This window comes from Bos taurus, chromosome 28, assembly GCF_002263795.3.
Source record: "Bos taurus isolate L1 Dominette 01449 registration number 42190680 breed Hereford chromosome 28, ARS-UCD2.0, whole genome shotgun sequence".
NCBI classification, from domain to species: domain Eukaryota; kingdom Metazoa; phylum Chordata; class Mammalia; order Artiodactyla; family Bovidae; genus Bos; species Bos taurus.
The window spans coordinates 33,515,860-33,530,986 of NC_037355.1; the positions used below are offsets into that span (position 1 = coordinate 33,515,860).

At 50.3% G+C, this 15,127-nt stretch overlaps 1 protein-coding gene across 11 annotated transcripts in view; it reads right to left on the reverse strand.

Moving 5' to 3' along the window:
* Positions 1-2,851: 2,851 nt before the first annotated feature.
* DLG5 (discs large MAGUK scaffold protein 5) overlaps positions 2,852-15,127 on the reverse strand; it is a 123,945-nt gene continuing 111,669 nt past the window's right edge. For 10 of the 11 annotated variants that reach the window (XM_010820601.4, XM_010820600.4, XM_024986714.2 and 7 more), the window contains 7 exons: positions 14,482-14,652; positions 13,396-13,592; positions 7,694-7,837; positions 7,326-7,453; positions 6,828-6,937; positions 6,056-6,165; positions 2,867-4,593 (listed from right to left, as the gene is read on the reverse strand). In XM_010820601.4, the coding sequence (XP_010818903.1) occupies positions 4,490-4,593; positions 6,056-6,165; positions 6,828-6,937; positions 7,326-7,453; positions 7,694-7,837; positions 13,396-13,592; positions 14,482-14,652 (964 nt within the window). In that variant the 3' untranslated portion in view covers positions 2,867-4,489. Of the gene's footprint in view, positions 4,594-6,055; positions 6,166-6,827; positions 6,938-7,325; positions 7,454-7,693; positions 7,838-13,395; positions 13,593-14,481; positions 14,653-15,127 lie in introns of all 11 variants that reach the window. The other variant, NM_001206088.1, reaches the window with a different exon arrangement.

Consider the following 15,127-nt stretch of genomic DNA (forward strand, 5'->3'; position numbering starts at 1 on the left):
AAAGATGGAATTCAGGAAAGCCCAGGAGAAACAGATTCCTGGAGTCCAAGCTACGGGGTTAATGCATTTCTCTAAACTCAGCAGAAGCCAGGAGGCTTTACTGCCTGGAGAATATTGAGAGGATTCCTGGATTAGGCGTCACAGGCACAGATGAGAGAACTGGTACCATACTGAAGAGAGAGGGACTAAGGGACTGCATGCAGCTATACTGATACTGAGTCACCTTCCTCTGCAGAAAGAATTCGGATCAGGGGTTAACCCTCTCTCCTCACAGGCAGCACAAGAAGCAGGAGATCCATCAAAAGAGAAAAGAGTCAGAGAAATCAAAAAAACTCCCACAAAACTCTCAGGAAAGTGGAGGAAGTCCCAGGATGAGGGCTCACACCAGACAGAGAGTAAAAAGTCTGGTCTGGAGCGGGGACTCAAGACAGAAATGTCAAGAGCTATTAGCACCAGGGCCTCTGGCTCTTCTCTTAATGAAGAGAACAATAAGGTGATCCTGGCCCCATTCTCATTTGCAAGGAGATCAAACCAGTCAATCCTACAGGAAATCAGTTCTGAATATTCATTAGAAGGACAGATGCTGAAGCTCTAATACTTTGGCCACCAGATGCAGAGAACTGACTCATTGGAAAAGACTGATGCTGGGAAGGATTGAAGGCAGGAGGAGAAGGGACGACAGAGGATGAGGTGGTTGGATGGCATCACCGACTTGATGGACATGAGTCTGATCAAGATTCGGGAGTTGGTGATGGACAGGGAAGCCTGGAGTGCTGCAGTCCACGGGGCCGCCAAGAGTCGGACATGACTGAGCAACTGAACTGAACTGGCCCCATTTCCACCTCTCCTAGGCTTGATCGACATGAGCTGACATCCTTCTCACTCCTCAGATCAGCAGGAGAAGTCAACATTTCCTGCCCCGGAGGGCTCAGCTTTGGCTCACCGCTGAAATCAAGAGGATGGTCGCAGTGAGCATGGAATTACAGTCAGCAGCTCCAGCCCTCCGACCGTATTCCTGCCAGACCAGGAGGACTCGGTTTGTGCACAGTACGGCCACACACCCCGAGCGTGGCGGCCCCAGTGTCCCCAGGACCCTTTCAAGTCCCTGCTTACCGATTTCCCCCAGAGGAATGGCACTTCAAAATGCCCAGGGAAGCTGAGACTCCCCCTGACCCAGAGGTCACACTGCTTTTCCAGCCCATGTCGTCTAACAGCAGGGGCACTGCCCTCTGCTCTCATAGCTCAGTGAGTGAGTGAAGCCTGGTGTCTTCAAAACCGCACATAATATTGTTTCAAACACCTCCACCGGAGGGTGAAAACAGAAAAAGCGAGGGGATCATTAAACCACAAGTCAGCCCAGCACTTCCCGGGGGAAAGGGAGAATTCAAGTGTGCGAGGCATCAAGAGGGCTTTCACAGCAGTGCTGTGGTTCTGTTTCTTAACGACAGACGCACTATTATTCTTTAGACCATATGTTTACATTGTAGATGCTCTTCTGTATGTATGACGCATTTCATGGTTCAAAAAAGACAAAAGATAGAAACTCACAATAGGAAGGAGAACTGAAGGCGAAACATCAAGAGTCTGGAGACTACATTCCGGGAGGCATGAGTGCACAAGAGTCTGCATGATTGAAAATAAGGTCCAGGAAACCCACAGGGAGAAGTGAAGCTGAGGGGGCAGAGGATAAGGCCTGGCTGTGCAGGGCCAGACCTCGGAGCCCCGTCCCCGAAGAAAAGATTGTCGTCCACGCCAACTGGTTCCCCCACTGTGAGTTCATGCTTGCTCCATGCCCCACCTGGCAACTCCTCGTATTTCTTTCTGTCTTTGGCATTTGTGACCCATGCGGCTCTCTGCACTGTCAGCCCCAGGGAGCAGGGTGCTGGGGTTGGCAGCAGCCTCAGGTTTCCCAGCCCTAAATTCCAGTTGTCCTGCCCTTTTGGTCAGCCTCAGAGCCTTGCTCCAGCTGAAGAGGCCCAGGACTCTGGCCCAGGACTCTGGGTCCAGATAGTTTCAGATTCTGCTCCTGCATGTGAGGCATCAGGGACTCCACCAGCCTCCAAAAGTCACGTGTCTCAAGGTTCCCAGAGTTGGGGTTTTGGTCAACCTCCCCAGGGCCAGGAAGGAAGTCCCGCTCCCTACTCGTAACTGAGATGTCAGCACGGGATGGGGCCTCAGAGATTCTCTCGTCTGCCCTGTCTTTGGAGGCCCATGTGAGATGTGTCCAAGGTCTCGAGGCTGCAGCCCAAAGTCAGTACTGCCTTTCCAGAAGGCTCTGAGCCTGCGTTATGCAGACACCACCTGGGGGCAGAGGCTGTGCACCTCCACCCCCTGCCTGGGCTCTGCATGGGTTTAGACAAGCACTGGTCCCTTCTGGCCTTCCTGCCACCCTGGAACAGGCTTTTGGGCCCAAACAATCTGCCCACGCGAGTCGTGGGTGGTCTCACGCTGCAGCCTCTGGGCCAGGCTGGGTCTTCTTCACCCCCAGGGTGCAGGGACCCAGCTGAGATCACGAGAGGATCCTGGTGTCCTTCGAGCCCCTGTGCTTTTCACGGCCCAGGCAAAACCTGCAGATCTGAACATGAGCCCCCAGGGCAGGATTGGAATCTTAACATACATGAGCTGCCTGGTTACAACCAGCACCCACGCTGGACACGTGGGAGGGAAGGAGGGAGTCGGAGGGGCTGACACTGCAGGTGAGAGGGGCGCCCAATCATCGCAAGAGTTGGAGGGAACCTCAGAGAGTGGCCAGCTCCACCCAAACACTGCGGGGGTGGGGGACAGCTGTCTCAAACGTAGGAACAAAGAGCCGAGGAAGCCGGGGAGAGGTGGAAAACACATGAAACACAGGTGTCTTCACAACGAGTTACAGAAATTGACCTTTATTTGTTGTACTAAAGTCTGTTTAACTTTTGATACAAAGGAAGGTTTTAGTACAGAAAACCCCAGTCTGTCAGAACAGTACCCGTGCACACTGTACCATCTCTGTGCCAACCCCAGCCGCCCAGAGCAGCGGCCCCGCGGGTGCCAGCGAAACCCCGCGACAGCCTGCGGTTGGTCCTAGCTGTCTGAGCCAGAACACGTGTACCTGTGAAACAAAGGGCAGCACTGAGACTGAAATGTGTCTCCTTGCGAACAACTGTGCAAGAAAATATATCCCTTTTTAAAAAAATGTCAGTATGGCTAAACTATAATCTAGTGTCTAGAATTACAAAGAATAAAATGAAATCAGCGATTTCTTGCTAGTAAAATGAAATGTTAGGAACAGTATTAAAATAGAGGTCCTACCCCAGTGACACTTACCCGGAGCCCCGTACAGTACCTATTATTAACAGGACGCACAGTTTAAGGAGGAACCACACCAAATCTTCAGCCAGAAACATCTGGCATCAGATGCGTTAAAAAACAAAACAAAACAAAGCCATCCTCGTGGAGCTCTGCTCATGTTGTGAGAGCTGAAGCCAAGACTAGATAGATCCCAGTTTCTCTTGAATTTTAACAGTGACCACATTGATCCTCAAGCTTCCGTAAAAGCTCTCTTTCCAGAGTCTGAAATACGAATTGTTTTTAGATCAAACAGAGCTGATGTGCCTGACCCATTGTAAAGCATTTGGGAATTACTCTGCAAAATCTGCACTGGTAAAGGCTGTCACTATTCACAGAACCGAAGGAGGACCCAGTGGCATGCCTCAGCCCCAGCCTGACACCCTGCCCAGAACTGGCTGTGTCACAGTGAACCCACAAAGCTCTGAGGACCAGAGAGAACGCTGGAATCGTGAACACAGGTGGATGAGAAGTAAGAGGTGGCAGAAGGCAGGAGACAAAGTCTGAGGAATGCGCCTACAAGACGGCGGAAGTCACCTTCCTAGGTGCAGGAGAACGCGCAGCCCCACAAAGGCACTAGTTCCGCACCCACAGACGTCTAAGCAGCCGCAGTCACGGGGCCTTCCGGGAGAGGGGCCACCGAGGAGCAGGGCATTCGTCAGAGGTCTGGTCCCACAGCTAAGAACCTCCCAGAGCAAAGCGGCCCCCAGCGAGGTTCCCGAGTGTTTCGTTGAAAGCAGGCACAAAACCAACACCCAAGCGACAGTGAGGAAAAGGGCGGGGGCTGGGCAGCGACAACACGGAGCCATTCAAGTAAACATAAACAACCGAGTACTTCGAAAAGGCTTGTAAACTTGTGATCTGAAAGGTTCTCTTTGCAGCATCTCTGTTGAGCCGGCTACAAGGAAGGTTGGTGTCGAGTCCCCCACTCCACAGTCTCTGTCTTAAAGCACACACGTGTGGGAGAAGCACAGTCCGCTGGCCGGGGTCTGGATCCCGTCCGTCTGTGGCCTTCCGTCTGCAGAGGAGGTACTTCTGGAGCCCCGGTTCATGGATCCCTCCCCTTCGTGTTTACACACAGTGGCGTCGATCCGTAGTCACTGCAAAGAGCTGCACCAGGCGGTCGGGCTGGAGGCCAGGCTACAGTCATCCCCAGCGCTGTGTTCTAGAGAGGGCAGGCTGGGATCCACAGGACTTTATTTTGCTCTTGATTGACCACTGCCAAGATCTGAGTGCAAATGCTCGACAGGGCTCCTCCCTGGACGACCCCTGCAAGAGAGTCCCCAAACACACCCGTCATCGGCTCGGAGGAAGACGCCCCGAAGGAGGCGCAAACAGATCCTTCACTTCCTGGTGCTCTGCCTGTCTTCAGCTACTCGGCTCAACTGCTCTACCCCCGCCTCACTTCTCTTCCATCAGCAAGAAATTGGGGAAGAAAAAGAGAGTTGAGTGCAAATCACTTCGGCTTTTTATCTATCCCTCTCGGCAACTGTTCATACCACGTTAAGATCTGGGGCTCAAACGAAGGCTGGCGTCTGATTTTCCAGGTTGCCCTGAGCCCTGTAATATGGGTGGCGTGATGTCACTATGCACATAATTCGCCAGGCTCCACCGCAGTGATGACCCGGGCTGGTGTGCCCCGTCACGCAACGGGGAGTCCCAGTACATGGGAAGCAGCCTGGGGTATGTTGTAATAGTCCAATTGGCAGCAAGATTCTAGAGGGAACTAGGCTGGGTCTCGAGAGCTGGGCACCCCATGGCCCAGAGAAGACTCTCAGAAAAGATGATGGGCCATCCCCAGCTCCGGCTCAGGCCTGCTGCTTGGCAAGGTTTCAGCACCACGGCCCAGCAGACACTAGACAACGGCTCTGTGCGTGCTCCGTGGAACAGCGCCACGCCCTGGCTTCCTGCCACAGATATTGACGGTGAACGTTTAGAAATGGCTATGACAATGTGACGGAGTAATTTCACATCTGCTAAATCTGATAAAAAATCAAAGCCTGTATGTCGTAAGTTTTTAAGTTTTAAATTTTCCTTTCTCTAGTAAACTGCTAAAGTATTTAACTGAAATATCGGTCTGTAATGGATTTAAAATTAAAACACAAACACACATACACATACACAGGAGAGCCAGGGCTGGGTTCTGAGACCAAATACTGCATGAGAAGCACCAATCATAACACTCTCTACATGTTACTTAAAATCACAGTCTCCACCTCTCTTGACCACGATGTTGTTATGGCCCCTACAAATGACTGATTTCATGGAAGAAGTTGGAAGCCACCAAGTACTATGGCAACTACTAAATTAGAGTTTCTTTTAGTTTGCCTTGTTTCAAAGACAAGAGACAGTAATGGTGCAGTTTGTCATCAAACGCCACTGCGAAACTGGCCTACCCTGGAGGGTGCTGGGGATGGGTGCTCACAGCCACCACCGCTGTGCCACCTGCCTGGGGAGTGCGGAGCTGTGCCACACGGCGCCCGTGCAGCCGTAACTCAAGACCAACTGTGACCCAAGGCCAGAATCAGTGAACTTTACCTTTGGACAGACAAGCCCCCGATGCTGCCCTGTGCCTGCAATAAGACTGTCTGTAATGAAAGTGCCCACTGCGGTGGCATCACCAGGCACCCCGGAAGTGCGGGCTGTAACACTTCTAAGTTAGAAGGGCATCCTTGGGAAGGCTGTGTCCGTCCTTGCCACCCGCTCCTCTTTGGGCCCGACGCATACCTACCTGTGAAGTACCTGCTGTACTCCTGTTCAATCTTCTGAGCCGTCTCAAACTGCTCTTTGGAATGCCTCTGAGTCACCTTGTCCTTCAGGTAGATGGGGTCTCTCTGCTCCCTATCGGGACATCCAGGAACCTGGCTGAGCCTTCTCACCTTCCCCATGCCCTCCTCTCAGCTTCTCTGTCCAGAATAACAGGGCTACCCCCAACCGCACGTGCGCCCCTGGGGGAGCACAGCGCAGCCTGCTGGCCCCACAGGGAGCTCTGGGCAGAGACAGGGAAGAACTCAGATGCCCCAGCTGGCCCCCGAGTGCAGGTACCAGAAGCCTGGGAGCACCGAAAGGCAAAGGTGAGGGGGGAGCATATGGGGGCTTGGCAAGTCGTTAGCCTAACCACAAAAACTGAAGCTCAGTAAGAGCAAAGGCCCATGCACATCACAAGTCAGCTCCTGGTGGAGCTGGGCTGCCCAGTTCCTGTGTCGTCGTGAGCACCAAGACGAAAGGCAGGCGAGGGCGAGAGGGCATGGGGGTCAGGAGGGAGATACGCAGACTAAGTGGTGCAGACTCGAGGCGCTGTGGCAGCCCCCACACAGGACGGAGAGCGTTGGGGAGGGCTGTGCTGGGTTAACACGACTGGCTGGGTGTGAGATGGGCACATGGCGGGGGCGGGGGGGGGTAGGGGGGGCACTCCTACCCAGGAGGCCTGTTCAAAGCCAATGCCCCGCCACCCCCCACGCCCAGCAAGGCCGGGCCAAGCCCCCAAGGAGCCGGGCACCCACTTGATGTGCTTGGCGCTCTTGTAGTGGATGAAGATGACGATGGGGTAGATGTGCATGTGGTGCAGTCGCTCGATGGCGTGCGGGGCGACGTCCAGGAGACAGTGCCGGTTCTGCAGGGAGGGAGAGGTGAACACCCGGGCAGGGGCAGGGCTGAGCCTCAGGAACTCAGCCTCTGTCTGCCATGGAGGGGCCCCACTCCTCACCTGACACTGCCCGGCCTCACCCTCTAAGTGAATACATGAGGTGCTACTGAGGAACAAGGCAGCAAAACCATTCTGACATGAAGAGGGCGTGTGACCCCGGTGGGGAAACCTCATCCAGGGAAACCTCTCCCCACAGGCTGTCAGCTTTGAGGATGGCCAAGGCTGGGAACGGGGGCCATGTGCGGTCTGGACAACCCAACTCCAAACCCCTTTCCCGCCTTTACCCAGATACACGAACATTCTAAAGCACCACCCCACCTGGCCTCAGAAACCTTACCCAGAAAGCCCATGGTACCTTTTCTGTGATCTCCTTTATGGAAGCCACAGTGGTCACGTCAAAGTGGCCACTCCTCCGCTTGTAATCGACAAACAGGCAGTCTTTGACGCCCCGCTCGATGGCCTGCTGGGAGGCCTTCATCACCTCTGCAAAGCACAGACACAGGAATCAGCAGGTGTGGCGCCGTGAGCCATCGCTGCACAGGCGGGGAAAGCACTGCACGGAAACCCAGCCCTGCCAGCCTCACTCCCAGAGAAAGAGCCAGAGGCTGAACGCTGATGCGACCCAAGTCAGAAGGATGAAAACTCTATGAGATCCACCCCGGAAGCAGGTGAACACAAACACGGGGACAGACACAGCCCAGCAGGCCTGAGGGCTGCCCTTACCAAGGGGGCATCTGCAGAACTTGCTGGGTGCCTCGTTCACCAGCATCTCCTTCACCACATCCAGGAAGGGCCCCAGGATCAGGACGGGCCTCAGGGAGGTGCAGTCCACCTTCTGGACCCGCTGATAGGCCAGGCTCACTGAATCTGGGGGAGAGAGGGCAGCAGAGGATGGGCACCCACCCGGAGCAGAGGGAGGGCCGGGAGGGGCTGGGGACCCACTGCTCCCCTGACCTTGCTTACCCCAGGCAGACCTGTCTCCTTCACTCCACAGATCCAGAGCCAGGGACCCAGCTCACCCTGGTCTGCCTAGGACTCGCCCAATTTTAGCACTGAGAGTCCCACACCCTGGGCACCAGGGCATGGCCACTCCTGCACCGTGTCCCACTCCTTGGACACCTGAGGCATTGCAGCACTTTATTCTGCTCAAATTCTCCAATGTGCATTCAACGCACGGTCCCCTCACCATTAGACGTTCCGTTCTCTACCGGTGCCACCTCCCCTGAGCGGGGTGGGTCGTGTGACCCAGACCTGCCCCATGCAGTGAGCAAACTATCCCCCTTCCCATGAGCTGAAACGGACAGGACCAGGGGCAGTGACCCAGCTCTGACTCTGCAGATGACAACCCACCCCCAGGAAATGATAGAGGGACACGAGACAAAAGGGACTTGGCTCCCTGATGGTCCCCAGAACAGAGCTGCCTCCAAGGGACTACCTACCAACCCAGACTTTTATGTGGCAGAGAAGCTTCTTATCATGCTTCAGCCATTGTTATTTGGTCTCAGTTACAGCACTCAAACCAATATCCTAGTTGATACATGTAGTTAAGTCTCCCCTTCCACAAAATGAATAAAAAATGCTCACAGAAAGAGATAGCCTAAAACCAGCATGCAGATATCTTCCTGACACCTCCCAGGTACCAATCACTGTGCTGGCAACTCAGAAACACTTTTAAAAACTTTTAAAAGAATAGCACAGACCCAGGGCAAAGAACTTCCTCCAAGAGGAGATAATAACATCCCCCCTTTTAAAGCTTTGACCATGACAGGTAAGCTAGGCATCCTCTCCAACCCCCTTTCTCCAGTCTTGGTCCCTGGCAGCTTCCTCTCAACTAGCATCATTGCTGGTTATGAGGATTCAAAGTATATCCCATGGACAGAGGAGAGTGGCGGGCTACAGTCCGTAGGGTCACAAAGAGTCGGACACGACTATAAAGTGTATCCTTTTATTGCTCATAAAACCTGGAAAATACGTATGTCCAACAAAAACGACAGACCATAAATATTCTGTAAGCCCCTCTTCACTCAGTCTTGCGTTTCTGTTGAAAGCATCCCTGTTGACTCACACTGACCCCCTTTTATCCTTTGTAACATCCTAAAACGTGAATGCGCTGCACCTACCATTTCTCTGTGTATGGACATTAAGACCATGTCTTCAGCTCAACAGAATCGTCTTCTCCCGTAGTGACTATTAACATTCCACACTGAGGGGCACCAATTTAGAAGTTTTCTGATCCTCTCAGAATAATCTGCTTTGTCAGAAGTCCTCATAATAACAGAACCACAGGGCTCCAAAGCCTCTCACAAGCACAATATCCAACCAGAGTCAGAGGCCCAGAGAAAATAAACTCCCTGGGAAGGGTAAATAAACCAACATATAATCTGGAAGCAACCTAATGGAGGTATGTAGACTCCTTTTAAAACTGGTACGGATATTAAAATCAAAAGCATAAAAGTAATTATGTACCTAATATTCAGATAATATAACAGGAGGTAATCAGTGTCATCCATAACATAAAGGGGTGGAGGGGAACACAGAGATGTAGCTTTTATATAAGATTGAAGCTATCATCAGTTTAAAATGAATTGCTATAACCTAAAGATATTTTATGTAATTACAATAGCAACCAAAAAAAAACTATAAAATATACACAAAAGGAAATGAGAAATTAAAACATGTCACTACAACCAAAAAAAAAATCAATGAAATACAAAAGAAGGCAGCAAGGAAGGAAAAGATAAGATGAAAAAGCAACAAGACATACAGAAAACAACTAAAAAATACTCTTTCATATGAGCAATTAAGTATAAATTGATTAAATGCCCCGATTAAATGATGCAGATTGGCTGAATGCATAAATAAAAAAGATCCAACTATACGCTGTCTACAAGAGACTCACTTTAGATCTAAGGATATACATAGGCTAAAGATGAAAGGACAAGAAAAAATGGTTCATGCAAATGGGAAATCTAAAGAGAGCAGGAGTGACCATGATTGTATCAGACAAAATAGACTGGAAGACAAAAACTGTCACAACAGACAAAGAACATTATAGTATGATAGAAAGATCATTTCTCCAAACAGGTACATCAATCGTAAGTATATGCGCACCCAGCCCTAGAATTCCCAAATAAGTAAAGTGAACACTGATGAAACTGAAGGGAGACACAGACGACACAGTATCCGTACAGGACTTCAACACCCTGACTTCAATTCTGGATGGTACAGCCAGTGCGGTGCTAAGTCACTTCAGTCGTGTCCGACTCTCTGTGACCCTGTGGACGGTAGCCCGCCAGGGTCCTCTGTCCATGGGACTCTCTAGGTAAGAATGCTGGAGTAGTTTGCCATGCTCTCCTCCAGGGGATCTTCCTGACCCAGAAATTGAACCCGCATCTCTAATGTCTCTTGTGCTGGCAGGAGGATTCTTTACCACTAGCACCACCTGGGAAAGCCAGCACAATCAGACAGAAAATCAATAAGGAAACAGCACCTGAACAACACTATAAACCCATGGACCTAACACTCCCCTCTAGAGCCTCCAAGGAAGCATGGACCTAACACTCCCCCCTAGAGCCTCCAAGGAAGCATGGACCTGCCAACACCTGGATTTTGGCCCAATAGTATTGATTTTGGACTTCTGGCTTCCAGAACTGAGAGAGAATAAATGCATACTATGCTGACCACAAAGCTTGTAACATATGTTGCAAAAGCCCCAGGAAATGAATACATAGTGAAAGCTAGAGGACAATGAATAATATCTTTAAAATGCATAAACATCGACCCATCTACAATTCTATATCCAGTGAAAATCTAAGAAACTGAGACTGTCACCAACAAACCTGCATCAGAAGAAATGCTAAAGATCATAACAAGAAAATGGCAATTACATGAGGTGAGGGTACAGTCCATGGGGCCGCAAAGAGTCAGACAGGAGTGAGCAGCTGAGCACACAAACACACGCGCAAAGGGCATGTTAACTATAGCTAACCTTATTGTGGTTAATCTTTTCCAACTCATACACATATCAAATTATTGTTTTGTACACCTTAAACTTACACAATAATATATGTCAGTTATATGTCAAGTTGGAAAAAAAAAATGCTGAAGCGAGTATGTATCAGAAAGAAAAAATGAGAGGGAAAGAGGATGACAGGAAGGAATGAAGAATGGAAAGGATAAACATAAGTGAATGACTGATGTGTAAATTAATAACACTGCTGGATTTAAAAATACATATAAAATGAAAATGATAATCAAGCAAAAGGTAGGAAGGAGGTAAGGAAGTCATGGTGTTCTGATGTTTTAAAATTACTGAGGAAGTGGTCAAAGTCATGATTCATGTTAGTAGTAGGTCAGATACACATTGTGAGGGCTGCTGTAATCACCACCCCCAAAAGAATAAAACAAAACTAATAAAAACTAAGAGATTGAGGAGGGGGCAGAATAACAAAAATGCTTGATTAATCCAAAAAAAGTAAGAAAAGAAAGGGAACATAAAACAGGCAGGATAACAGAAAACAAATAGTACGATGGTAAATATATCAGTGATGATTTAATCAGTAATTAACTACTCCAATTAAAGGATAAAGACTGTCACTGGTGTATTCAAATGTGAAAACATCTCAGGCTGTACACTTTTCTATAGATGTATTTGCATTTTTCTATACACATGTCTCAATAAAATGAAAAAAGATGAAGTGTCATAGTGAGTTAAAAAAAACCCTACATGCTGCTTACAGAGCCACGTAAATATGAAGCTGTAAAAAAGTATGAAACGATGGGAAAAGATGAACTATGCAAACACTTAACCAATAGAAAGCTCGTGTGATAATTATACTGTAACAAAATAGAAATAGTTTTCTAGCCTTTTTTAAGGCCAGAAACATTACTAGAGATGAAACATTTTATAATGATAAAAGGGTCAATTTAACAGTAAGATATAACTATTTAAAGCCAACTTCAAAATACGTGTGTGCACGCTAAGTCGCTTCAGTCATGTCCGACTTTTTGTGACCCTGTGGACTATAGCCTGCCAGGGTCCTTGGTCCATGGGTTTCTCCAGGTAAGAATACTGGAGGGGGTCGCCATACCCTTCTCCAGGGGATCTTTCCGACCCAGGAATTGAACCGCGGGCAGGGAGGGGGCTGGGGGCAGGGAGGGAGGGAGCTCCCTCTTATGTCCCCTGCGTTGGCAGGCGGGTTCTTTACCACCAGCGCCACCTGGGAACACCCCCATAACTTAAAAACATAGAATGAAAAAAAAACTCTGAAGAACTGCAGACTAGACAAATGGCTGTTTTCCAAAGACATCTACTGGATATACACCATACACCAGAGATGCTGTCTACAGAAGAAAAGAGAAGGGAGAATCAAGCAACTATTATTCTGAAAAGACAGTCCTTTTTTTTTTTTTTTTTTTTACATTTTAAATTTAAAAATGTAAAAACCTATTTTCAGCTTGAAGGCCATTTAAGAGCAGGCAGTGAACCAGATCCAGCCCATAGACTCTGGTTTGCCAACCCCTGACCTGACTATCATGTCCGTGGGCCATGAACAAGGGCGGAACTCATTCAACTCACTGTGTCGAAGACCTGAAATAACAGGTGAGGAAGCAGGGGAGGAGGAAGCCAGCTGTCCTGCCTTCTGAGGCCCACTGCCCCCTCACCCCGCCCACAGCCTGCCTATCAGGGAGGGCACACCTTCCAGGACAGGGGTCACACCCGGGGGTCCAGGGAGCAGCATTCACCAGAGCCTCCTGCTTTACAGGACAAATATACCGTTCCACAGGGCGACCTGCCAAAGGATGTCTGACACTCCCTGACATGCAACCCCAGGACTGGGCAGGTGCCTGGCCCTGGGAGGATCCTGTAAGGAGTAAAGCCAGAAAGGCCAAGATCTGCACAGTGGCCCCTGGTTACCACCAAGCAGCCTGGAATAACCTCAAAACAAACTAGAGGCAATGCACCGGGCAAGAACTGCTTTTTGCCCACCCAATATCCATCTTCCTTTCTTCCTTATTAGGAGAACCTGCTTTACTGAAGCCAGCAGGGCACCAGTGAAAACCTTGCCATTTCAGCCTCCCTTGCAGTTGCAAGCAGTCAATGAGGTGTAAGTGGAAAATGAAGAGGGGGCTTCCAGGTAAGCTGTTTAAAGAGGCACACCGTTGCCATGCCCTTTTCTTCTTGCTGCCTGAACATGGATGTGATGGCAGGAGATGGGGAGACCTTAAGGACAGAGGACACATCCTACAGGTGGTAGACTCTGAGGACTGCAGCACCACCATCCCAACCCAGACACACTCCTTGATCAATTATGTCTGAGAAAAGCAAACCCCTGTCTTTGTTCACGTCATTGCAGTGAGGCTTCTGTGGTCAAGAGCAAACCTCAGCCTGAGAGCCCGCTGGAGAAGCCAGCTCAGTCACTTGCCTTCAAAGAGTGGAATGGAGTCATTGGAAAAGGTGTCCAGTGCAAGGAGGTCTTTCCCATCTTTGGACCCGCTGCGTTTGTGCTTATGTTTCCTTCGAAAGAAGGATCTGCGTGCAGCCGCCGAGAGCGTCTTTGCAGCGCTGCTGTCGTCTTTGACTTCAGACATGCTGAGCCTCCGGGAGAATTCTTGGTCCATTCTGAAGACAAGAGCACAGCAGTGCTGGGAAGGGCCAAGGGACCATTGCCTGTCGCCCTGCCCACCTGCGGCGAGGAGGATCAACGCTGGGGCTCCAGGCTCCCCACCCCAACTCTCTGTAGGTTTCCTGGCCACTTCAGCACCCAAGCCCCCGAGGACCCCCTGGTGCCAGTACTCTGGGGTGGCACCCACACCAATGCTGGGCAGTTCTCAGAGCAGGCCAACTCCTATATTCAGGTGAGGGTCAGAGGGAGCTGCTAAGACAGCCTTCCCTTGTGACACTAAAAAGTATAATTCCAGCCACAAAAAGGAGGAAAGCATAGAAATGCACTGCAACACGGAAGAACCATGAAAAAAATCATGCCAAGTAGAGGGAGTTGGTCACAAAAGACCATGTGCTGTATGTATGACTCCATTAATGGAAAGTCCAGACAGGGAACCTTGTAGAGACAGAAAGGAGACCAGTGGGGGCTCAGGGTTAGCAACAGGGGGCAGGTAGACAGAACAAGGCGGGTAGCTGAAGGGTACAAGGCTTCTCTCTGAGATGGTGAAAATATTCTCAAATTGACTATGGTGATGGTTGCACGTATCTGTGAAAACACTAAAAGCCAAGGAATCGCATACTTTGGGTAAATGCATGGCACATGAATTATATCTCAACAAACATAATTAAAAAAAGCATGTCTCCTAAGTTGCCGCTATACTTCTGACTTGAATACATCACTGACCTAAACTTGAAACAGCTTTTTGGACAAGCGACTTTGCCAAAACTTACAGAGCAGAAGCTGAGACGACATCAGAATAAGCGCCCAGCAGCCCAGGCGCCATCACATGGTATGTCCCCACGGGCGCCGCCCGCCCCAGCCCCAGGCCGACTCTAGAACACTCACACGTATTTGCTGGGGATCTGCCCGCGCTGCATCTTCTGGGCATTCTCATCCAGCTGCCAGGCCATCCAGGACCCAAATGAGCCCTGGGGCAAGGTGTCATCCACATACAGGATGTCGTCTTTCTTAAAGCTCAGCTCAGGCTCCACCTCTGCCAGTCGCTCATACAGGGCCCTGGACCGGGAGATGGAGGGGAAGAGTCAGGCCACAGGCCGCCCCTTACAGCCAAGCTCTGAGGCCCACTCTCCTGCTCTGAAGCTCTCCCCAGACCACGATCAGGACCCATCTCTCCCCACTCTAGCAGCAGTTCCCAAAGGAGGGAGCATCACGAGCCCCTCACGCCCATCAGATAAAAGCCTTTTTGCCAAGGACCAAGGCCATATCTCCACTTCCAAAAGAGTCTTTCCTATTTGCACTCCTCCCACATCAAAGTCGATGCTTCCTACACAGCGGAAACTTCTCAGAATGGAAGCGTGCCATCCTTGACTGAGGAGGGTGTACCTAGACACAGGGACCCCGTACCTCACGGTACACAGTAAATCAGTACTTGCCATTCTTGTGTGGCCTCAGATCTCATGAAGAAAGCTGCATGCCTCCTAGAAAATGCCTGATGCCTGTGCCCCACCCCCTACTCTGCCCTTTTCATGTA